Source organism: Mustela lutreola, chromosome 1 (assembly GCF_030435805.1).
Source record: "Mustela lutreola isolate mMusLut2 chromosome 1, mMusLut2.pri, whole genome shotgun sequence".
NCBI classification, from domain to species: Eukaryota; Metazoa; Chordata; class Mammalia; order Carnivora; family Mustelidae; genus Mustela; species Mustela lutreola.
Window position 1 is genome coordinate 62,295,515 of NC_081290.1, and position 23,854 is coordinate 62,319,368.

The 23,854-nt window shown below is 48.6% G+C and overlaps 1 protein-coding gene across 5 annotated transcripts in view; it reads left to right on the top strand.

Annotated features, from left to right (window-relative positions):
• SLC2A9 (solute carrier family 2 member 9) overlaps positions 1–23,854 on the top strand; it is a 224,306-nt gene that overhangs the window by 126,355 nt on the left and 74,097 nt on the right. For all 5 annotated transcript variants that reach the window (XM_059165331.1, XM_059165332.1, XM_059165333.1 and 2 more), the window contains one exon: positions 1,666–1,798. In XM_059165331.1, the coding sequence (XP_059021314.1) occupies positions 1,666–1,798 (133 nt within the window). The remainder of the gene's footprint in view (positions 1–1,665; positions 1,799–23,854) is intronic.

Here is a 23,854-nt window from a genome sequence, read left to right on the forward strand (position 1 = left end):
GTCTTTCCACCCCCGCCCCAGCTTTCTGTTCTGCTCTTACCGGCACAGCAAGTAAACTCTAAGGAAAAAACAAAATCAGCAACAAGACACACACACCGAGTTGGCATAGTGAATGTCCCACTTACACGGAGCTATAACTCACCTCCCATAAAATTTACCACTTAAAGTGGTTTTTAGTGTATTCACAAAGTTGCACGATCATGGCTCTTTACTAATCCCAGATATTGTCATCATCCCCCCAAAAAGAAGCCCATCCCTGGGGGCAATCACTGTCCCCTCCCCACTCCCTCTGGCCCTCAGCAACTGCTAGTCTGCCTTCCACCTCCCCCTGGTGTCTCACCAAACCTCAAGCTGGCATTGGTGTTTGGAGTTTGGTGAATACAAATCATTGTTCTACAAAGAAAAGGAAGTAGGACCAAAGGTCCCTTGAAAATCAGGACCTAGTCTTTGCCCTTCTGTGAGCCAGTTGGTCTGCTCCATGCTTCAGGGGTCTCTCCCCGCTCGACTCTCCAAGATCAGACAACTGGGAACTTACGGGGGTCTCTGGCCTCAAGGGCCTCCTGAAGGAGCCAGACCTGGGAGAACCCTAGAGGGACGTTGTGTCCCCGAGGGTGCTCAGAACCCAACCTGAAGCTACCCAAGCCTCCCCCTGGTACAGCAGCCCTGTAGCTCATTGTGTGAAGTCTTTAGTTCTGAAGGTGCCTCCTTGCGGTCCTCCTTTTCCTTTTTGAGGAAATAGAACATGTCAAGAATTTTCACTGAGTGTTTTGCCTTTTCCCCATCAGAACTGCCTCCCGTTGGCCTTCTCTTCTTGCGGAGACCCCGTGAGAGCTCCCTCTGTAAACCTAGGTTTAAAAATAAATAAATAAATAAAGCAGCTCAAGAAGAATGCCACTCTGACCAGCATAGGAAGAGCACCTGCTGCGCGCGAACTGCCTTGAGGGGACGGGTGCTGCTTGTGGTGGCCCAATGCCCCTCCGGTGCAGACTGTAGGGCCCTGCCTGCTTGGCCCCAGACACGGAAGAATTCCCTGCCTCAGGGGCCAGCTGTACCCCAGCCCCACCACACCTGCCTGCAAGAATCAGGGAAGCTCCAGCCACTGTCCTTGTATGTTCTCCGACAGGACCAAAACGGGCTGCATCTCATGGGCCTTGGAGGCATCTGGGGGCTGGCACCAACAAAACAGTCTTTTTTTCCATGCACCTACTGTGTGCCAGGCCCCACAGCCCAAGCTCTATCTGATTGCACTCTTGGGACAGCCTGTGGAGTGGCTGCAGCTGTCCCCGTCCCATGGGTGAAGAGACACAGGTTTCCAGGGGCCACGAGCGCAGTTTCCAAGGCTGCACAACTAGGGAGGCTCACCATGATGCCCCAGGGGTCATGGCATCAGCCAGCCCTGATATCCTTGCATGGCCTTGACCCACCTGAGCCTCCCAGGTCGCCACCTCACAGGTGGTTATGAGAACTGACCTACCTTGTGCACAGAGAACGCCATACATGTGAGGCTAACCCTGTGTCCGTTCCCTTGCTCAGCCTGTTGGTAGGGATCACAGTGGCGTGGGAGGGACTTCTGCAGAGGGCCAACACTGTTTTTTCCAGGGGCCCAGCCCCAGCAGGATGACTGGAGGCCACATCCATTCACTGGCCTCCTGTTTCTCCCTTCAGGAAAGCACCTGGCCATACCTGTTTGGAGTGATTGTTGTCCCGGCTTTGGTCCAGCTGGTGAGCCTGCCCTTTCTCCCTGAGAGCCCACACTACCTGCTCTTTGAGAAGCATGACCAGGCGGGAGCCAAGAAAGGTAGGGGCCCATGGCATCTCCCGCACTGTTCCAGCCTCTTCACAGAGTCAGCACTTCAGGACATGCTGGGACCTGGTGCCATTCCTCTCGGCAGGTGCTGTGCTGGGTGCCCCTGGACACTCTGTGTTGCTTTATCTTCCCAGCAGTCTGCAGTGGGGACACAGATCACACAGGGAGCTTGGAAAAGCCAGGGCAGAGCAGGATAAGACCCAGGTCTGCTTACTTCTAGGTGATGTCTCACCATTGCCGCCGCTCAGGTGGTTCCAAGCACAAGACAACACGAACTTATTATCTTAGCGGTTTAGGTCTATTTGGTTCTCTCCTTATATTCTCACTTCTTCACTGCCCAGTTCTGCTGTCCTAACACTCACAGGAGAAGAAATGTGCAAGTGTGGAAAGAGCAGCCATGTCCTGCCGGCCCGGGGCTGGGTGTCAGCATCCCTGCAAAGGAAACAAAGCACACCCGTTTTATGGGAGAGAAACACAACACCCACAATGGGGGTGGGGGCTGGTCTTAGGTCGCTTTCCTTAAATCCCCTGAATGGCAAGATGCTGGGTCAGATGCCAAGCATTCAGAATCAGAGACATTCCTACAGGGCCCCAAAAAGGCAACCCGTTTTGCCCAGAGATAGACAACATGGAATGAACAAGGCGTCCTTCTTATAGAGGGAGACAGCAGACAGCAGCCCCGTTGCACGGGAGGCAGGAGGGGCTGGGTAAACCTGTGTGGCCTTCACATGCCCCACTCTGCTGCCTGATCTTATTCTAACCTTCCTGAGCCTTGGGACCCTCATCTGTAGGAGGAAATGATAGAAACCTCCCTCTGGGCTTGTTATATATAATGATTAGATGACACATATGAGGTTTGTAGTAACAGTTGCTGTCATTATTCTGAGAACTCTGTCCATTTTCTTATCCCTATCCTATCCTCTGATCTCAATTTCACTAATGTCCACTCTGAGAAAAAAAATTGAGAATTATATAGTCTTTTTTTTTAATTTTTTTATTTTTTATAAACATATATTTTTATCCCCAGGGGTACAGGTCTATGAATCGCCGGGTTTACACACTTCACAGCAAGAATTATATAGTCTTTAATACAATTTGTGCAATGCTTTTTAAAATCCAAACAACCTAAGTACTTTCTGAAGTAACAAATGGGGTATTATTAATTGCCTCTATTTGCCTAGCAGTGTATGGTTGGGATCCATTTTCTCATTTACAATATTCCTGTAAAAACATGGAATCAGAGAACATTTTCATTACCTTTACTGTTTATGCAAAAGAACTGAGGTGTCCAGGGCTGATGTAAGCTGACTGAGGCCGTGGTTCTCAGTTTTTGGTTTCTGGAAGTCTTTAAAAATATGCTGGGAGCTACAGGGGTTCTTCAGGAGACTGCCCAGAGTCACGAAATTCTCAAGAGCATGGCAGTGGGGTTGGCACTTGAGCCCTATCCCCCTCCAGGGGACGCTGGTTAACAGCCCTGCCCCATCTGAGAGCCGCAAGCTTCTAGAGAAGGGCTGGAACCAGAGGAGAGTTTCCTCCCATCCCAACTCCCGCACAAAGGGACATCGGTGGGTTGTGTTCTAGGAGATTCTCTTAGTGTCCATGAAGAGGCAAACCATCCAGAAGTCAGACTGCAGAGTAGGAGGTTGATTGTCAGAAGGGGGAAGCTCTGGAACAAAACCAACATGGCTGAGAAAGAGCCGAGGGGATCTGAGCCCCCAAACTAGACAGGTTATGGGTCAGTGGAAGGTGGTTATTCCTCGAGTTCCATCCCTGCTGCTTCATTGGCAAAACCTCTCAGGAAATGCATCAGTAAGCACAGTCGGAATGGGCAGTGCACGTAAATGCCTGACAGTGAAAAAGCTTTTATGTCACAGCACAGTAGGGAGTGAAGGAGAAGTCCAGTTATAAAAAATGATAAATATTACACGTGTGCTTTACGCAGAGAACAAAGATGTAGTTGGCCTTAGATTGAAAGAGAATTGTGAAATTTGCATCTGTGCCAATAAAAGTAGAGTTTCACACCAGATGTTCAGCAAACGCTGGATATTTACTGTGCGGGGCACTCTGCCTGGTGATGGGGAGAGATGGGGAGCGAGGTGGGAGCATCAGACCAGCATTCCAGCCCTCCAAGGGGCGAGGGTAAGGGTAAGAGGGATGGGAAAACTCATTAATAGCTCATCTCACCTGAGAATTTTGTCATTCTAAGCACTTCACATGTATTAGACCATTCAAGCCTCTCATCTGTGGAAAGCAGATCACATTATTATTCCCATTGTAAAACAGACAAACAAGAACTGAGGGCTGGTTAACTTGACCGAGGACACAAAGCTAGCAGGTGGTGGCCCTGGGATTTGGACACTGATGGTCTTGCTCTGGAACCTCTGAGCATAGACAAAACACACTCTATAACTGAGCACCTTGTTTGGTGATGAGAGGTATGCCTTGTCTGGTCTGTGGGTAATTTGGGGGACAGGGGCCCTGCAACAGTCAGTTACTGCCATAATAATTATCTAACTACCTTGAAACTCATTGGCTTAGGATGATAGTATTTATCATCCCCAAATCTGTGGGTGAACTTCTGTTCATCTTGATAGGCCTTGCCCTCGCAATGCATCTTGTCTTAGCAGAAGTTCTCCAGCATGCCTCGGGGTCCACTGGCTGATCTAGGCAGGCCTTGACTCTGTGCCATGTGCCTATCTTCCAGCAGGCTAGTGCAGGCATATTCTCACAGCGAGCACACAGGTCCCAGAGAGGAAGTGGGAAACATAAGTGGTTTTTCAAGCTTCAAGTCAGCTAAGATCCTGTTGGCCAGGGTAACTCGTGTGGTCAAGTGCACAGAGTGGGAGGGGGTGCACAGTTATAGAGCAAAGGACACACACGTAGGGAGGTCATGAATCAGGGTCATCGATGCAACCCATGCACTCCACAGCCCTCTTGCAGTCTTTCCTACCCTGCCTCACCTCCGGATCATAGTTGTAGCTGGGTCTCATTTATTGGTGGCCCTCTTGTCAGTTGAGGAGAAGCCCCCAGTGCTTAAAAATAGGGAAAAGGAGTAAGGTGTCCTTACTTCCATTATGAGAAGGAGAGGATATTTAATAGGTAGAAATGAAACATTAGCCTAGGCAGTGTGCTAGGGCAATGCTCCAGACACAGGGGTCAGGAAAGTGGCACTGAGCAGGACCGTTTGGGTTGTAAGAGACAGACGCTGCAGCCTAAGCAGAAGGGAAACTCTTAAGTCCTGTCTCTGTGAGTGGTATTCGAGGTCACCAGAAATTAACATCCTGCTTTCTGGCCCACATTTGACAACAGTGGAAAGATGGATGCAGGAATGGAAGAGATGGGATAAAATGTCACGTTCAGTGACAAAGACTCTTTGGTCACTTGGCTTTAGGTCTGCTGTCTGGGAGAGCCTCCTAAGATGGTATTCATGAACTGACGGGCTCCAGGACAAGCCTGCCCTGAGACACTGAGAACACAGAAGAAGAGAGAATACGTGCTCCTCCAGCCAGACAGACCCCCAGATGAGACAGGAGCCAGGCCATTGCTCTCCCCAACTTACCAATTAGCCCAGTGCCTTCTCTCACCTCTTGGAGAAGAGTGAGTAAGAGACGGAGTGAATGACATGCTAATGAAATGCCCTCCACGAGGAAAGTCATATCAGGAGCGAGCAATAAGTGCTAGGCAAAATAGAAGTTTATTTCTCTCTTACTCAAGAAAATGTTGAAGGTAGGCTGTCTGTGACTGCTAACGATTCTCCGTGGTGTCAGGGACTTCATTCCTTTTAATCTCTCCACCTGCCATCCTTAGAAGGTGGCCTCATGGTCCAAAGTGGCTGCTGTCACAGCTGCATTCCAGCCAGGAAGAGGAGGGTGAGAGGGAGGGATGACTTGCCCGGCTACTCGAGAAGTCTTGAAGGCTCGCATACTTGGTCTGTTTGATCAGGACATGCTCCTGTGGCCTCTCTTAGCTTTCGAGGAGCTTGGGAAATGTTCATTAATGTGCCTATTCTCGGAGAGTCAGAGCTGCTCTGAGGGGAAAGGGGAGAAGGAATGACAACAGCAGTGGACCTGTGGCGGGCTCTGCCGCAGCGTAACCAAGAAGCGTGAGAAGCACTGTTGGATGGGACCCAGCAGACAACCAGACCGAGGCATTCTGGGTGCTCGGAAGGCTGGTAACTTGTGGCTCCTTCCAGAGGGCCCTGTTCTGACAGCCGATGATGCTTAAAGAGGAGGCTGACTGAGCTCTGGAAATGAGCTACAGAACCTGCTCAGCCAAGCTCTGACATGCCTTCATTTGTTGCTCCTAAACCTTCCGTGGCTGTCCCACTCCCATCCTGTGAGGCCTGGCTACCACCTTCTGGTAAAGTCAGCCATCTGCAGCTCACTACATTTCTAATGATGCCTCATGCCTTAGGGAGTATCATGGTGCCTCTTATCTATAGAGGGCCTCAGTGACCCCGGCTGGATGAAGGGGCTGTGCCCCCGAGTATGTCCACATCCTAATCCTCAGAACCTGCGCATGGCACCTTACATGGCCCAAGGGGCTTCACTGATGTAACTAACTCAAGGATCTTGAGGTGGGGAAAGTTGCCTTGGATGGTCTGGATGAACCCTGTGTCATCACAAAGCTCCTTGTGAGTGAAACAGGGAGGAGGGACAGGGTCCGAGAAAGACCTGTGGCCATGGAAGCAGGTGTCAGAGTCAGAGGGAGACTGAGGGTGTCCTACGGTTGCAGGACAGGGCACCTCTCGAGGCTGGAAATGGCCAGCATGTGGAGTCTTCCTGGGAGCCTCCAAAAAGATCGCAGTCCCGTGACACCTCGGTAGCCCTGTGAGACCTGTTGTAGATGTCTGACCACACACGGAACAACTTGGTGCTGTTTCAAGCCCCTCATTTGTGCTGATTTATTGCAGCCACACAGCAAACTCTGTTAAGGCAGGGACATCAGTGAAGGCTGAACTATGACTCTGTCTTACTTTTAAATATGGTTCCAACATTTTTTTTTTTACTTGAACTCTCAAAATTGCCAGGTGTTCCAGTTGTTTCTATTTTTCTATTAATAATTGGGCAAAAGGTCTTTGTGCACGAAGCTTTTAAAGATTTTTTTTTTCCAATGCACCATCCTATTGCCAAAACTTGTGGAGTGCCTCTGACCTCCCAGATTCTCTGCTTTCCTGGAGTCTTCAGGATACCCGAAGCCCAGGGGAGGGACCCGCATTCAGAGGTTGAATAGTTCACTGGGGCCCCACAGCTGGAGACAGCAATGGGCTTCAAACTCCATGTTTGTGCTGCCTTGTGTGTGGGTGTGTGTGTCTTTGTAATTGTAACACACAGCATATACATACAATACAGACAAGTATATTAGCATAGTTGACCCCTTGGTTGTTGTAATTTATTAAAACCCAGAAAATTTCCTCTGCAATATTACGATTTCCTATATTTGAGCCAGGCTTCAACTCCACATAGGCAGCTTTTACAACAAGGAGTGGTTAAGGAATTGTGTATCTGTATTCAGAACTGAAAATTCCATCCGCCCACTTGGTTCACTTGTTGAATAATTATGTAGCATTATGAAGGCATCCTTAGGACACAGAACATAAAATAAATCCATGTGATCACAAAAGCATGGAAATAATAGACACAAGGAGGACAGCCCAGGAAGAAGGCAGGCATAGGTGGAGATCGCTCTTTTGTGAGGAAGCTGTGTTTTGTGCTGGGCAGGCTCTTGATAAGGGAGGACATCTGCAGCCTCTGACATACCACCGGCATCCACCAAGAACGAAGTCGTGTGCCTGGGAAGGATGCCCCGGGGTGGCCAGCCTCTTCCAGGCCCACTCTTGCCTGGGGACTCTTGGCACACGTGTTCCCCTGGAGATGACAGGAGAGGGGGGAGGGGCGGCTCTAGTGCCCTGTGCTCACCCCTGCCAACTAGAAAGATGGCTCTGCCTCCTGAAGCTGGCAGAGAGACTTGGCAGAAGGAAGAAACGGAGTACCTCTGAGGTCCTATTCCTGCCTCTGCTCTTAGAAGACTAAGCCTTCTTCCAATGGTGCTCTGTTTACATGTTTATGGGATGCGTGACCTCTGAGTGCCACGCCCCCACACCCCTGGTCTCTCTAGAGTAATTGTCTCTTGGAGTTCCCTTCACCCTGGCTGGAAAGCCTGCTCGTGGGCTGGTTGCCAAGCAGACAGCCAAGTGCCTTCCTACAAAATACCCAAGGGTCAAAGGGGGCAAAAAACCATAGCTCAGAAACTACCATTAGCTCCCAGGGCACGAAGGCGCATCTTGAAATTATTCATAGCTCCCTTCTAGACAGCTCCCTTCTAGACTCCCTTTAAATTGAGAGAATTGTCAAGGGTTCCAGCCAAGCAAGGGTTGCTTTCTGTATTGTGTCTGTGGTTGGGGTCGATTTTGTGCAGCCCTGAGTCTACTGGGGCTCTCTGCTCCCCCAGAGCTGAAGGAATTGCCTGGAGCCCCAGTTTTCCAGCATGGGGAAGGTCCAGGCCCTCTTCAGGATGTCTTGGAAATCCTGAGCATTTCTGGGCTCCAGACTGTCGAGGGCACTAGCTTCCTTGTGTGCTGCTCTGTCTCGCATCATAAACACCCCAACGTGAACTTCAGCCCCTGCTTTGGTTTCCTCAAACAACGTAGCAGCGGGCACACGCCCCGCATCACTGGAGCATTTAAAGGCATATTGAAGATTTGGGGAAAGGACTCCAGGCACAGGGTCCCTACCGCTCAGGCCCTCTTCTTTCCTCTCTCACCACTGCCCATTGTCCCGTCTGCCTTCCAGATGGCTCTGGGGCTCGTCTTCATGTCCTGCTAACACACTTTCCCTTCTGAAGCTGGAATCAGACAGCAGGCAGATTTCAGCAAACACCTTCTCCTCCAAGTGTTGTCAAAATACTTTTCTCAGCCAAGTCACTTCCATCCTTGAGAGACACTCAGGTGTCAGCCCTTAAGTTTCCATGTTCCTCTTCTCTTTGTGCCGCTGTTGTGATGCTCCCTGGCTGTTCGGAAGGCACCCATGTGTCTCAGCGCCACACTGTGGGCCCAGAGTGGATGGAGAGGCAGCTGGGCTGGGGGTGGCCCTGCTTCCCTCCACGGCACCTGTGAGCCCAGGAGAGTTGCCCATTGCCTTGGACATGGACTCAGTTTTCCCACCCTGTGAAATGGAAGGAGCACAGTGCTTATCGCCAGGGCCCAGAAGGATGCTCAGACAAGACCTTGGATCTGAGAATGCTCTGGCAAAAACATGCAGCAACATTGGAAGCAAGGATTTATAATTGTGTGGCTGAAATCAGCCCATCAGCAAACATTCATGGTAACTCAAGTAGGTCTTGGTTGAGAGGGTGAAGGAAACAAGCTCCCGTAGAGGCCATGAGCACCCTGGACCCAGCCATAGCCTCAGGGTCCCACAGATCTCTGGGGCATTGCAAAGATCCTTGCACACCATTCTGTAATACTGGCCCTACCTCAGAGGGCCACGGGGAGGATCCGGAGATGCTGCCCAGGTGGAAATGTCTGTCTTCCTTTTGGTCTAGCTCATTCCCATGCAAGTCTCAGTGCTTCTCCATGGAGCTCAGACTTAGGTGTGTGAGTCACTGACTGTGTCACCCTGGGTTCTCTGAGAAGTGGGTTCCAGGAGAATGAAGCAGCAGGGATTTTTTCAGAGTTGTCTGTGTAAACGTGAAGGGAGCTTACAGACCGTGAGGCTTGTCAGACCCCCAGTGGGCAAGGGAGGGATGAGGCTGGCAGCATCAGGCCCAGAGGAGTCCTCTGTTCCTAGAACAAGAATGCCTTAGTTTCCCTGCTATGTTCTACCATTGTCTGCAAACAGTCTCTGAAGGGCATGGCTTGAACACCCAGGGTGATGATTTGCAGAGCACAGCGGCTATGGCCCTTGGTCAGATCTGTCCCCATGGCCAGGGGTCTATGGACACGTTCTGCTGGCCACCACACTGATGGAAGCCACGTGCCTCTAGTACCGTGCACTCCACTGAGAAGTGAGACAGGGCAACGCCTTCCCTGAGGTTCCCAGTGCAGGGAGGTAGCCCCATGTTAGGGATTCCCCCCAGAGAAACAGAGCCAAAGGGGTGTGTTATCTGTGTACATATTAAAAATATATAAATATATATGCAGAGAGATTTATTCCAAGGAATTGGCTCTTGTAATTGTGGAAAGTGTAAAGGTGAAAATCTGCAGGGCAGGCTCCCAGGCTGGAGAGCCAGAGAAGAGTCCGGTGTTGCAGGTTAAGTCTGAGGCCATCTGCTGGCAGAATTACCTCTCTTTCTAGGGAGCTCAGTCTTTTTCTCTTTAGGCCTTCAACTGATTGAATGAGGCCCACTTCCATTATGGAGAATAATCTGCTGTACTCAGAGTCTACCAATGTAAACGTATGACTCTCATCTAAAAGCTCTCTTCACCATGATATCTAGACCAGAGTTTGACCAAATAGAGTTGACCCTAAAAAATGTGGGGGTTAGCACTTCCAACCACCTGCACAGTTGAAAATCTATATATGAATTTTGACTCCTCAAAAACTTAACTACTTATAGCCAGCGGTTGCCCAGCTCTGCCATTACTGATAATATGAACAATTAACATGTATATTATATGTAACATGTATTATATACTGTGTTCTTACCATGAAATAAGCTAGAGAAAAGAAAATGTTATGAAGAAAATTATAAGGAAGAGAAAATACAAATAGTATTGTATTTATTTAAAAATCCTTCTGTAAGTCAATCCACACAGATCAGGGGTCAGCTGTGTCTGGGTGCCTTGGCCAGACACTCTTGCACTTGACATTAACCATCATGGTCCCACGCCATCCCTCCCTCCCCTAATCATCTCCCCAGCACTGGCCACGCTGTGTGTCACCGCCTGTTTCTGTCACTCTCCCTCTCTCCCCACACAGTGAAACTCTCAAGGGCAGGGACTTCATCTCCTTTTTCTTTTTTTTTCTTTTAAGGTTTTATTTATTTATTTGATAAAGAGGCAGAGAGGGAACACAAGCAGAGGGAGTGGGAGAGGGAGAAGCAGCCTCCTGCTGAGCAGGGAGCCCAGTGTGGGGCTCGATCCCAGGAGCCTGGGATCATGACCTGAGCTGAACAACTGAGCCACCCAGGAGCCCTGGGACTGTGTCTTCTTAAGTGCCATGTTCCCCCGCATCCAGTACAGGCTTCCTTTGGCTACACATTGAATAGATAATCAAGGCCTTGAAAAGAAATCAAGCCCTCAAAAGTGTGCTCCAATCTGTTGAATTGGAAAGGTCATTAAAAATACTGAATTTCCCAGAATTCCTTGGCAAGGCATGGGCAAGTAGGCCTCTCCTTTCTACAGATGAGCAACTCAACCCAGAGACATTTGGAAACTTGCCGTCATCCCCAGCCTGGCCATTTATGGGGCTAGAGCTCAAAAGCCAGGCCCCCGGACTCCCAGGAGGGGGATTCTTGTAGTTGCATCCCTTCTGACCTCTCCCAGGTCCCATATGATAAGGATGGAGATGGGGTTCTGGCTGAAAGGCCCCACTTTCTAGGAGGAGGCAGCATAGTCACCCACTCTCAGGACTCACCAGTTCAGAGCCTGCCACTCTCATGAGTAGAGAGGGATCCATGGGTGTACCCAGGCAACAGAACACAGCCCAGAACAGCCCTCCAGATATCTCATAACTTGTTCTTCATGGACTGGGCATTTAATGAAATTACAAGGATGCTGATATTAACATTCCATGAACCAGGGAGCTCCCTGCAAGGAGACTCTTAAGCCCCCAACTTAGAGCTCTGAGACTCATCAGCTTTGATAGAGCGGCCCATGGGTGGGATAGAGCTGGCGGAAACCGGTCAGCAGCAGAACTGCATGTGTGTCCTTGGAGCATCTCTACTATTTAGTTCCCAGGCATCAGTCTCCTTGAGCCCTTCCAGATAGCAGCTACTGAGAGAGACCACAGAATGCAATGTTACCCTCTGGCCAGGGTCAGGAGCCCCGGGCCTGTCACATTGCCTCTCCGGGCTGTGGTGTTTCCACCTGTAGAATCAGGACTGGCCAAGATGCTTTCTTCAGGCTAGTCCGGCTCTGGGTTCTGAGGTCAGGACCTGGCACATTGTGACAGAAGTGATGTCAGTCCCAGGGCTCCTGAAAGCAAGTGCTCAGGGTCTGTTACCACCGACAAACAAGCTCACACAGCACGTGGTCACAAGTGTCATTTCTGGAGTGTCCTGCTTTCCATCTAAGGGGCAGTGAGATGGCACAGAACAATGAGCACTAACTGGGTTCAAAATGGTTCTGACCATTTGAGTTGCCATTATTCTCTAGTGTGGGAGGCAGAACAGAATCCCCCTCCTGAAGGATGGCCACATCCAAATTCCCAGGACCTATGGCTATCGTAGGTTACACGACGACGGCCCTGAGATCACACATGGAATTAAGGTTGCTCATCAACTGACTTCTGAGATGGGGAGATGAGCCCAAGAGGGGCCCATGTGATCACAAGGATTGTCATGGAAAAGGAAGGCAGATGAGAGAACCAGACAGGCAGCAGCACGAGAAGGGTTTGGCCTGAACTTGCTGGCTTTGCAGATGGAGGACAGACAGGACCACAAGCCAAGGAATGCAGGCAGACTGTGGAGCCTGGAAAAGGCAAAGATAGCCTCTCCTAGAGCCTCCAGAAGGAGCACAGCCCTGACAACACCCTGACTGTGGGCCTCCAAGACCCATTGCAGATTCTGACTTCCAGAACCATGAGGTGATAAGTTCACACTGTCCGAAGTCATGGAGTTTGTGCTAATTTGTTACAGCAACACTAGGAGACCAACAGAGGCTAAGTGTGCGGCATCCCTCACCTTAATCATCACCAAGCCTCCCATGTTTCTGCTCCTCCTTTTATAGACACGGAGACAAAGATGCTGAGGGGTTCAGGCACATTATGTCAAGGCCACAGAGCTAGTGCCCTGGTCAGCACTCCCCTCGGGAAGTGATGAGAAATACTTCAGAGAAGTACTGGATCCTGGGGGTTAGACACAGAGGCGTGGGGCAGTGGGGAGAAAGGGTCAGGCAGACCCCTCACCAACTCTGCGGCCAGCACATCATGGCCACAGAGAGGGTGGACCCCAGAACCTCCATCTCCGAGGCTGAACAGGGGTCACCACCACTCAGGGTGCTGGTGATTTGGTGGACCAGAGGCCAAAGAGGCTCTTTCTCCCTCCTACCTGCATCCTCATTCTCATGGATGGATCTGCAGGCATGGAAGGCCAGGGATCAGCAGGCATGGAAGGCCAGGCAGTGTGGTCTGCAGGCCACAGGGTGACTGGGGACTGAGCCCAGTGGGCAGAATCTGACATTGAATCTAAGTTATGAGTAACCTCCTGGAGTCACTGTTCATTCCATGCCTACTTATTAATGGAGTTTTTGTCATATACCTGGCAAATACTAAGCCCAGGGGGTAAAATATGGAGCAAAACCAGACAGGGCCCCTGATTTCTGAAGCAAGCAGTCAGTGAGGGAGTCTGACAGGAACCAGGCCACCTCACAGATGAGTGTGAGTTGACCCCATGCCAGGAGCTATGAAGGAAGGAGCACAGAGCTCCTTCCTGGGGGACACCCAGAAGAGTTCCTGGGGTGGAAAGATGAGTTGACATAAGGGAATAAAGAAACAGGGCAGGAATCCATCCACAGCTCAAGGTTGATCATAAACCCATGAATACATATGGCAGGCTGGGGCAGACCCTGGCCAAGGGAGGATGCCTGTTTTTGTTGTGGTCATTTGCTTGCTTGTTTTTTTCTTGTAGTAAGTACTTCCACTATTTCTACCTTGGAAAGCTACCACTGTTGGCCGTCGTTCTTCAGGGATAATCCCTGGCTTATCACCTTATTGACACATATGGATTAATTCTCACTGTATAGCCGTGGGTTTATTTCTGGGCTCTCTCTTCTGTTCTCTTGGTCTATATGTCTGTCTTTTTTATGCCAGCACCATCCTGTTTGAATTACAGTAGCTCTGCAGTATATTTTGAAATCAGGAAGCCTGATGTCTCTGCTTTGTTCTTTCTCAAGTTTGTTTTGGCCATTCATGGTCTTTTGTGGCTCCAAATGAATTGTAATGTTATTTTTTTTCTATTTCTATAAAACGTGCCATTGATATTTTAATAAGATAGCATTGAATCTTTCGATGGCCTTAGGTAATATGGCCATTTTGTCAACATTAACTCTTCCAACCATGGACACAGGGCATCTTTCCATTTCTTTGTGTCTCCTTTCATTTCTTTCATCAGTGTTTTCAGTGTAAAAGTCTTTCTCCTCCTTAGGTAACCTTATTCCTAAGTATTTTCTTCTTTCTGATGATATTGTAAAGGAGATTATTTTTCTAATTTCCTCTTAGGGAGGTTTGTTATTCATGTATAGAAATGCAACTGATTTTTGCATGTTGATTTTGTATCCTGCAACTGGACTGAATCCATTTGTTCAGTTCTAGCGGTATTTTGGGTGAAGTCTTCAAGGTTTTATGTATATAAGATCATGTTGTCTGCAAACAAGGATGACTTTACTTCTTCCTTTCCAATTTGGATGTCTTTCTTTCCTTTTCTCACCTAATTGTTCTGGCTAGGGCTTCTGAGTAGAAGCCACGAGATTGGGTATCCTTGCCTTGTTCCCGACCTCAGAGAAAAGACTTTCAGTTTCTCACCACTGAGCATGATGTTGACTGTGGGCTGTAGTGTCTTCTGAATACAGGATAACTAGAAAACTGGGTATCTATATGCAAAAGAATGAAGTTAGACCCATAGGTTATACCATACATAAAAACCAATTTAAAATAAATTACAGACTTAAATGCAAGACCTGAAACCATAAAAGTCCTTGAAGAAAACAAAAGGAGAAAACTTTCTAATATCAGTTTTGGCAGGAATTTCTTAAATATGATGCCAAAAAGCACAGGCAACAAAAGCAAAAATGGATAAGGGCAACTATATCAAATTAAAAGGCATCTGCACAGCAAAGGAAATAATCAATAGAGAGCAAAGGTAATCTACAGAATGGTAGAAAATATTAGTAAACTGTATGTTTGATAAGGGGCTAATAATATCCAAAAAATAAGAAACTTTTACAATTCAATAACCAAAAATCTAATAACCTTATTTAAAAATGGGCAAAGAGCTTGGATAGTTATTTCTCCAATGAAGACATATGCTTTACCAATGGACATATGGAAAAAATTTCAACATCCCTAATGATCAGGTAAATTCAAATCAGAACCACAGTGAGATATCACTTCACAGCAACAGGACAGCTGGAGCGGGGGGGTAGGAGGCTTGGTGACCCTGGTGGTGGGTATTATGCTATACATGGAGCACTGGGTGTGGTGCATAAACAATGAATTCTGGAACACTGAAAAGAAATTTAAAAAAATAAATAAATAAATAAATAAATAAATAAATAAATAAATAAAACATATATACACATACACACACAAACTCAAAAGGCAAATATTGGCAAGGAAAATGAGGAATTGGAACCCTTGCACACTGTTGGCGGGAATGCAAAATGATGCAGTCACTATAGAAAACAGTAGGGAGTCTTCTCCAGAAAATGAAAAATAGAAATGCCATTTGACCCAGGAGTCCCACATCCAGGCATTTTTCCAAAAGCATTGAAATCAAGATCTCAAAGAGATATTAGCACTCTTAAATATTTGATGTAGCACCATTCACAGTAGCTGAGGTGTGTAAAAAAAACCTAAATGTCCATTGATAAATGAATGGATAAAGAAGATATGGTATACACGTGCAATAAAATATTATTTGACTTTTAAAAAAGAAGGGAATCCTGTAGTGTGTGACAACATGGATGAACTTGGTGGACATTATGTTGCATGAGATAAGCCAGTCACAGGAGGGAGAGTGCTGCCTGACCTCACTCCCTTAAAATAGCCAAATTAGTCAAGTTCCTAGAACCAACAGTGGCATAGTGGTTGCCAGGTGCTGTGGTAGAGGGGGAGTGGGGAGTTGATATCAGTGGATATAAAGTTGATGCCAGATGTGTGTATTTGAGACATCTGCTGTACAACATTGTGTCTGTTGTGCACTTAAAGACTGTTTTGTGCACTAAAAAACATGTTCAGTGGCAGATCTCATGTTCAGTGTCTTTACAATAATAGAATAATTTTTTAACTTTGTAATAATAAATTATTCACTCACTAATGGAAAAAAATAAGGTATAGCTATAGAGATCCTAACAGTAAGAATGCAACTGCTTATTTCATTATGTGCAAAAACAAGCCTTGCAAAGACAGAATGTCAGGAGACATTGAAAGAGCTCTCTGGGGAAAGAGGATTCTCTCTTCGCCTAATGGCCCTACCTGACCTCTCAGACAAGGGATGCATGATACAAGATCTGCTCTCTGACCGCCGCCTGTCAGGATCAGCCAGAGTCATGCTTGCACGAACCCAGGCATGCAGCACCACGGGAGTGGGAACGGCAGCTCTGCCATGTGACCTGGACACATTGCTTCATCTCTCTGAGCCTCGGTTTCCCCATCTGTTCAAAGGCAAATAGGAGCACTGAACTTGCGGGGATTTCATGAGGTTCCCACATGCAGCACCATTCAGCTAGAGTTGCAGTGAGATGCGTTTTTGTCTCCCACTAAAGGACTTCTAAGCAGAAACTGTGCCTTTTTCTTCCCCTAACACAGGACAACTTCACATCCCCTGGCACACAGCTCTAAAAAGCTGTAGGTTAATTGAAATGAACTGAATTTGGTTCTGTTAGTTTTTCATCTCTGTGGTTTCTTTTCATCATTTGTTGAGGTACGTGCAAAGAAAGACCAAGTTGGAACACTGACTCCCTCACTTTCTACCTGGGAACTCTGGTACATTTCCCAATTCCTCTGAGGCTCAGAGAACAGAACAACACAAGGTTATCTTGATAAGGTCTATAAGACACCTAGCCCAAACAGCTGGCACATAGTATTGCACATAAATGTCAGCCTCCACTCCCCTGCTTGGTCTCTTGACTCCCCTGAATGAAGACGAATCTTTAACTGGTACAAAAATCTGGTTACCTAACAGCTTCCTCTCCCAGCCCAGAAATTGACCACAGCATCCAGCAGCTTTTCTCTCCACTTGGGAAATGCAAATTCTCATTCCTTTTTCAGTTCTTTGGAATTAATGATTAGAACATGGCCAAGAATATGAATGAGGTGTGAACTCTAGGAAGCCTTTACTTTCAAGTGTGAGGGCGAAGGTGGGAGCCCCAATAGGGAGAGGACACAAATAGATCAGATGAACAATGTAAGTGACTTGGAGATCCAAGAGAATGGACCCCTCTGGGAGAGTTATTTTTCATAAGTAAATGTCTTTTTGAAATAGACTCACTGACTATGAGTTTCTGAGCCCATTTCCTCTCTCTCCATGGACAACTAGTTAAAATTCAAAGTGTCTGTCCTGTCTGCTCCCCACCCCCTAGAGGTCCTTGTCTCATTCTCTCGAAGGCTTCCATAGAAACTGCACACTTCTTGGGTTCTCCACTTGCTTGAGAGAACTTATCCTTCTTCCTGTTCAATGCTTGAGTCCCTCTAACAGTATCTCTGACAGGTAGTCATCATGCCTTTCCTTGCGCACCCCTAGTGATGGGGAGCTCACTGCTTGTGAAACTGCCTGATCTGCCCTTGACCACATCAGTCAGACAGTTCTTCCTCATGGTGAGCTGACTTCTGATGTTCTGATGTTCATGTTCAGTGTCTTTGCCATAATAGAATAATTTTTTAACTTTGTAATAATAAATTATTCAATCACTAATGGAAAAAAATAAGGTATAGCTATAGAGATCCTAACAGTATGAATGCAACTGCTTATTTCATTATGTGCAAAAACAAGCCTTGCCACTGCCATTGGTCCTCATTCTGACCTCAGGGCCAACAAGTCCAACCCTACCCACATCCAGGCTTGTCCTCCAAGAGGATCCCCTTCTTCAGACTAAGCAAATACGAGAAGAGAGCAGTTACACTCATCCAACATGGTTTGAGCACCTGCTGCTTGCCAGGCCCTGAATAAGACTCAGCCTCTGGCATGAGGTGTCAGGAGCCTTATACCAGCGTACATCCTGCCTTGATCTGATTAGACTACAGAGATGACAAGAGCAGCAGTGACAACCATTTACCAGCCTCAGGACACCCCCAACACTGCACTAATGTGCTTTGTCCCCTCTCTGCATGGTTTCCTGCCCCTTTGTGAGTAGGGCCCCAGCTCCACAAGCCTTCCTCTAGAGATTGGAAGAAGGGAATGTTACTTATGAGCTCTGGGGGAGAAAAGAATGCAGGCGTTAGTTGAAGCCAATCTTCTCTATGCTTCCAAAGTGTAATGACATGGGTGCCGATTTACACCAGTTTACACAGTTCAGGCCTGTGTCTCACTCTGATGCAAGTGATAGGCAAAAGGATGGGTGAGATGAAACCTGAGGATGCGTCTGGGCTCTTCAGGAATTCAGGATATGGAATGAAGACTTAGGAAGAAAGGCAGGGAAAGAAGGAAGGAAGGAAGCAGTAAGAGAGGGAGAGGGAGGAGGGGAAGGAGGGAAGATCTGAAAGCCCTGGTTCTAAATTCCCAGGGATCGTAACTGCACATCAGAGGCAAGGCTTTTGGAGGTCTTCCAGGGGGTCTACTCACAGCTGCTCCATCTACCAGCAGTGAGAGAAGTGTTTCCTCTGGTGTCCCCATCACACCACCCTTCTGTTCACTTTGATTTCAGGCTAGCTGATATGGACAATCCCATGTGAGTGCAGGCATAGGCACTCGTTTCCTCTTCCAGGACACCAAGTGTCTCCCTGCCTACTCAGGCCCTCTCTGCGGCCCCTGTGCGGCCCAGCCCATCTGCAGGACAACGTGCATGCATTGGACTTAACGGCCCCCAGAGGCAAGAGTTGGTGGACAGATGCCCAGCCTCCCCTGTGGGACCGTTCTAGAAGACATATATTCTACTCAGAAGTCCAGCAGAACTGACCCCTATGTCCATAGTAGGCTCCTCAGTGACATTCCTTGTGTGGCTTCCCCTTCCCCGTCTCACTCTCCCTATCCCCTCACACCTGCTTTCTGCCACCATCTCGTGTATCAACTTCCTACACCCAATCCTGTCTCAGGCTCTGCTCTCAGGAATCCTAGTTCTCCTGATCACGGACAAGTTTCATCTCTCTTCTCACCTGCAAAGTGGGGACAATGGTGGTGTCTCCTTCAGGGCATGGTTTTATGAAAATTAAAAAAGAAAAGGTCTATGAAGCATGTGGAAGGATGGTTGCCCTAGAGTAGCTCTCAGGAAGCCTTAGCCGCTGTCATTGCAGTCTTGGCCTGAATGGTGATGAGAGCTCAAAAAGAACCTCAGAAAATACTGCCGATCCAAAAGGAAGGTGGCAGCGAGTCTGGCTGAACTTAACACATTTGGAATTTGGAGTTCGTCTTGCAGTCCCATCTGCTAGGAATGCAACGTCTGGGGGAGGGGGAGCTGTAGCCGGTAGATTTCCACCCTCCCAGTGTCACTCCATTTTTCCTGCAAAATCAGGAGACGGTGTTGCCTTTTTGTTTGTTTTGATGGACATGATTTAGCAAAACCCGGTCAAGCTCGTCATTTAGAACATTTTCAAACAGGAACGCTTTTGAAACTATGTGCAGGGATTTTGTGCAGATGTGGGAGTTTGACTCGCGAACTGGCACGCCGCACTTTGGGTCCCCGGCCACATGGTGATGGCTCCCTTTCCGCACATTGCTTTCCACAGAGTGATCTCCTTTGAAAAGCTGCTTTCTCACTCTCCTTAGAATGTCACCTTTACCTCAAAGGGGTAGATTATTTACGTCTTAAGTCTTCGAACCTTGGCCAGGCTGCGTGCTATCAGCAGGCACCGAAGCTGACAGTGGGATCGCCACCAAAGCAGAGGTGGCTGCTGGCTCCTATCTTTGTGTCTGTATCTCGGTCTTATCTTAATCCGTGCCTTCTCTGGATGATTCTTTATAAGCCGCCTGTATGTTCATCAGGGTTAATTCAGTTAAAACCAAACTTTACCACTCCCAAGTCCAAGACCAGCCAATGGGATATGTAAGCTGAAATGTATGGCTCTAAGCCGCAAGCAAAGTCGAGGAGTCCCCTGTCAGCCCTCCTCATGGCAGAGCCCCCCAAACCCTCACGTGGCTTGTGGGAAGGTTCCAGGGTCAGTTAGTCTATGACGACATGTTGTAACAGTACAGACAGGACTTCCACGTCTTCTACCACATCCAAGGCTGCGGATCCCACTACTGTCAGTCATAAACTCCAACTTCAATCCCAATCACTGCTGAAAATAAATGCTTCGGTGAAACCTCCAAAGTTTTAGAAGCCCTGAGCCCCACTCTGGGCAAAAGAGAAGATCTGTGCTTTGCTGGGCACATGACTGCAAAGGCCTGTGGCCCCATGCTCCGCCTGGGATCCCTTTCCTGCCTTGTCAGGCCCTCCTGGTCACACAAGGGAAGTCTCCAGGCTGCTGTGCACTCTGCTCTAGAAATGCTAATAAAGCCATCCAGTGCAGTGGCTACCTAACAGACCACCACAGATGGGGGATTTAAAACAGGAGGGCTTCTCTCCCAGTTCTGGAGACCAAGAGTCCAAAGTCAACCTGTCAGCAGGACCAGCTTCCTCATCCAGCTTCCGGTGTGTGCCCGCCGACCTTGGCCTCCCGTGGCTTACCCTGCATCTGTCTGGGCTCTGCCTCTGTCCTCATGGGGCCATCTTCCCTGTGTATCTGTCTCTGTATCTCTTCTCTTCTTCTAAATAAGGGCCCACCCTACTCCAGTGTGACGTCATCTTAACTGACATATTAAGTACATCTGCGAAGACCCTGTTTCCAGATAAGGTCACATTCAGTTACTAGGTTAGGACTCTGACATCTCTTTATAGGGATACAATTCAACCCACAATGGAAGGTTATAGTATTTTGTACCCTTTGTCAGGCTAAAAAGGAAGGCAAAAGAGAAGGAAGGAATGGGGGAGTGTAGCAAGTGTCTCCTGGAATAGTTAACAGACCTCCAGTCCTCGGTGCCCGTTAAAAGCCATAGTGTTCTGAGGACCTTGTGTGTGCTGACATTTAACACTGCAGACGGCTCAGATGCTGCTCCATCCATCTTACAGATAAGGAAACTGAGGCACGGAAACATCAAGAAACTCATTTGGCATCAGACTAGTTGACAAGGAGAGAAGCAAGGATTCGAGTCCCAGGCAATGTGACCCCAGGGTTGAGACCCTTAACCACCCATCCCACCAGTACACACCTGGTCACAGGTGCATGCAAACCAGGTGGGTGTTACTGTGTCACACGGTCACCCCAACCCCACAGAACCTGAGGAAGCAGAGGTGCACAAGGCACTCGAGACGGGCCCAGGCGCCAGGCTGGTGGGCAGCAGATGCTGGACAGAGTCCCATCAGTCTGTCCCCACAGCCCACCTCCACCTTTCCCCTCTGCCGCACACCTCTTCACATTTTGCTCAGGACATGGCGCTCATGGGTATTTGAGGGCCCAAGGTGGGCTGCAGTCAGCTTCCAGCTCTTTTTCTGAGTTGGCCAGGCACAGGCACAACCTCAGACACCACTTTGCTGATCTGGAAACCTCAGGGTTGCCAGTCAGACCATCAAGAACACCTGCTCTCCTTCATTTCTTTATTTCCTACTGTCTGTGTGAAACTAGGCTGGCAGAATGTTAGGGCTCAGCCCTTGGTGAACGTGAAGGAAAGGAGGTCTCTGGGACTGTACTCATTTCCCTAACTGGTACGCCAGCGCACTTCTGAATCCCTGAGGCCATCCAGGTTCCAGCCAGGAGCACGCCCAGTGGAGGTTGAGGCCTGTGTTGTCCACCTGGGTATAGCTGACACGTGGCATGTGAGCCACGGCTCAGCTCTGCCAGACTCTACCCTGACCCAGCATCCATACCCTTCCCCACTGCGTAGGGGGGACAACCCCAGGATCCCTCGCAGTTGAGCTCCAGGAAGCTGTGAACACTCAGGGAGAGTTAGCTGCCAGGAGACACTCAGCACTTTCTAAGGCTGGGCACCTCTCCAAGTATATGCCCATTGCCTGGTCCGCAAGCCACAGCCTACAGGCCAGGGATTACCGGGGCACAGAGAGGCTAAGCCACTCAGCCACAGTCACCCAGCCAGGACATGGCACAGCAAGGGCTCTAGCCCCAGAAGCTTGACTCTAGAGCTGTGAGATTACACACTAGGCTTGGGGCTGCTCATCTAGTGTCTGTGGCCCTGTCCCTTCCAGCCCTTCCTCCCAGACCTCAGACAACCCAGGCAGACAGACCCCAGATTGGCTCTTTATTAGGTTTTGCATCACTTGTCCCTGCAAGAGGACTTTCGGGGTATGGCATCCGCAGTGAGCAAGGCTCTGGGCTGCTGCTCTGCATCTTTGCCCTGAAGAGCTGTCATAATGACCCTAGAAATGGGTGGACCGAGGTCAGCCCCACCTGGCAGAGGAGCACTCTAAGACTTGAGAGATCAGATGCTTTTCCCATGTCACACTGAAACGGAGTCAGGTGGGGGAGCCACCACTGTCTAATTAAAATGGCTCTGTGTTAGTATCTTGGGCTCTTCTAACAAATTACCACAAATCAAGCATCTTAAAACAATACAGGAACAGGTGAAAGAAATCTGGTACATAGTGATTTAGTCTGAGCTGCTAGATCAAGCCTCATCTGAAGCAAGACTTTCCAGCAATTCCTTTAAAAAAAAATACCAGTTTATTATCTTATAGTTCTAAGGAGGTCAGAACTCCAGAAGAGGTCTCACTGGGCTAAAACCCAGGTGTTGCAGGGCTGCATTCCCTCTGGAAGCTCTGGGAAAGGATCGTTCCTTGCCTTCTCCAGCTTCCAGGGGCACCCCCTCTCCTTGGCTCATGAATCCTCCTCCATCTTTGAAGTGCGTCCCCTCCATTTTCTGTTTCTAACACATCCTCTCTGAGTCTGGCCTCCTGCCTCCCTCTTATAGGGGTCCTCATGATAACACTGGGCCCACCCAAATAACCCAGGATAACCTCCCCATCACAGGATCCTTACTCAATCATATCCACCAAATCCCTGTGGCCATATAAGCTAATATACGAACAGGTTCTGGGGACTAGAATATGGACTTATTTGGGAGGACATTTGGGCTCTTTCTGCTTTTCACGATGTGATATTTGTCTGTACTCTCTGATCCATGTCCTCCATTGGGATTCTTCCTCCAGGCCACAGGGACATCCGAGATCCACTCCCTCTGTGACACATGTCACATAAAATTAGAATACAATTTTCTGATATACTCTTGCAGGTTATGAGTAGGTGCTCCAGCAAATATATGTAGGAAATGTGGAGCAAAACAAAATTAAATAGGTGTCTTTGTGCAGGATTTATCAGAACATTTATTAAACTACTGCAAAATTTAAACCAAGAGATAGAGTGTACAATGATACTAAACTTCTTTGACCGAGGAATTTTGTTCCATGGAGCTTCTCTGGGAATTGGCATTCCACAAAATGCATGTTAGGAAAAGTGAGTGACTTTGATGAGAACACTGCCTGTGCAAGGTCTTTGCTTTTGTTCCTCCAGCTCCTGCACTTGGCACACTTGCCTGGAGCCAGTACATGCTGAGAATTGGCCCTGGATGGGGCCCTGTCTCTATCAACCAGCCCTGAGACTGTCTCTTTAAAAAGCCAGTGCTTCTCCCCTGGGGCTGTGTGCTCCGGAGGATCAGCCTGGGGAGCCTGAAACTCACCTGCCTACCAGTAGGCTGGGCCTGGTAAAGCCAAACCACCCTCATCCCCCGTACCCAGCATCCCAAACCACAGTTGGGCCTGGCCTCAGGTGGCCTTGAAGCTGAGGCCATGGAGGATGCAAGGCCATGTCTGCACTTGACCGCAGGAGTGTGGCCTCTGGGAGAGAGAATGGCATTAGGATCTACCACAGGAAGCCACAAACGGGAAGCAGCCCACTCCTGCCCCCACAGGAGTCTGTGGCCACCCAGGTGCCATGGTCAGGCCGAATCACAGAGAGGTCCTCCTGGTCT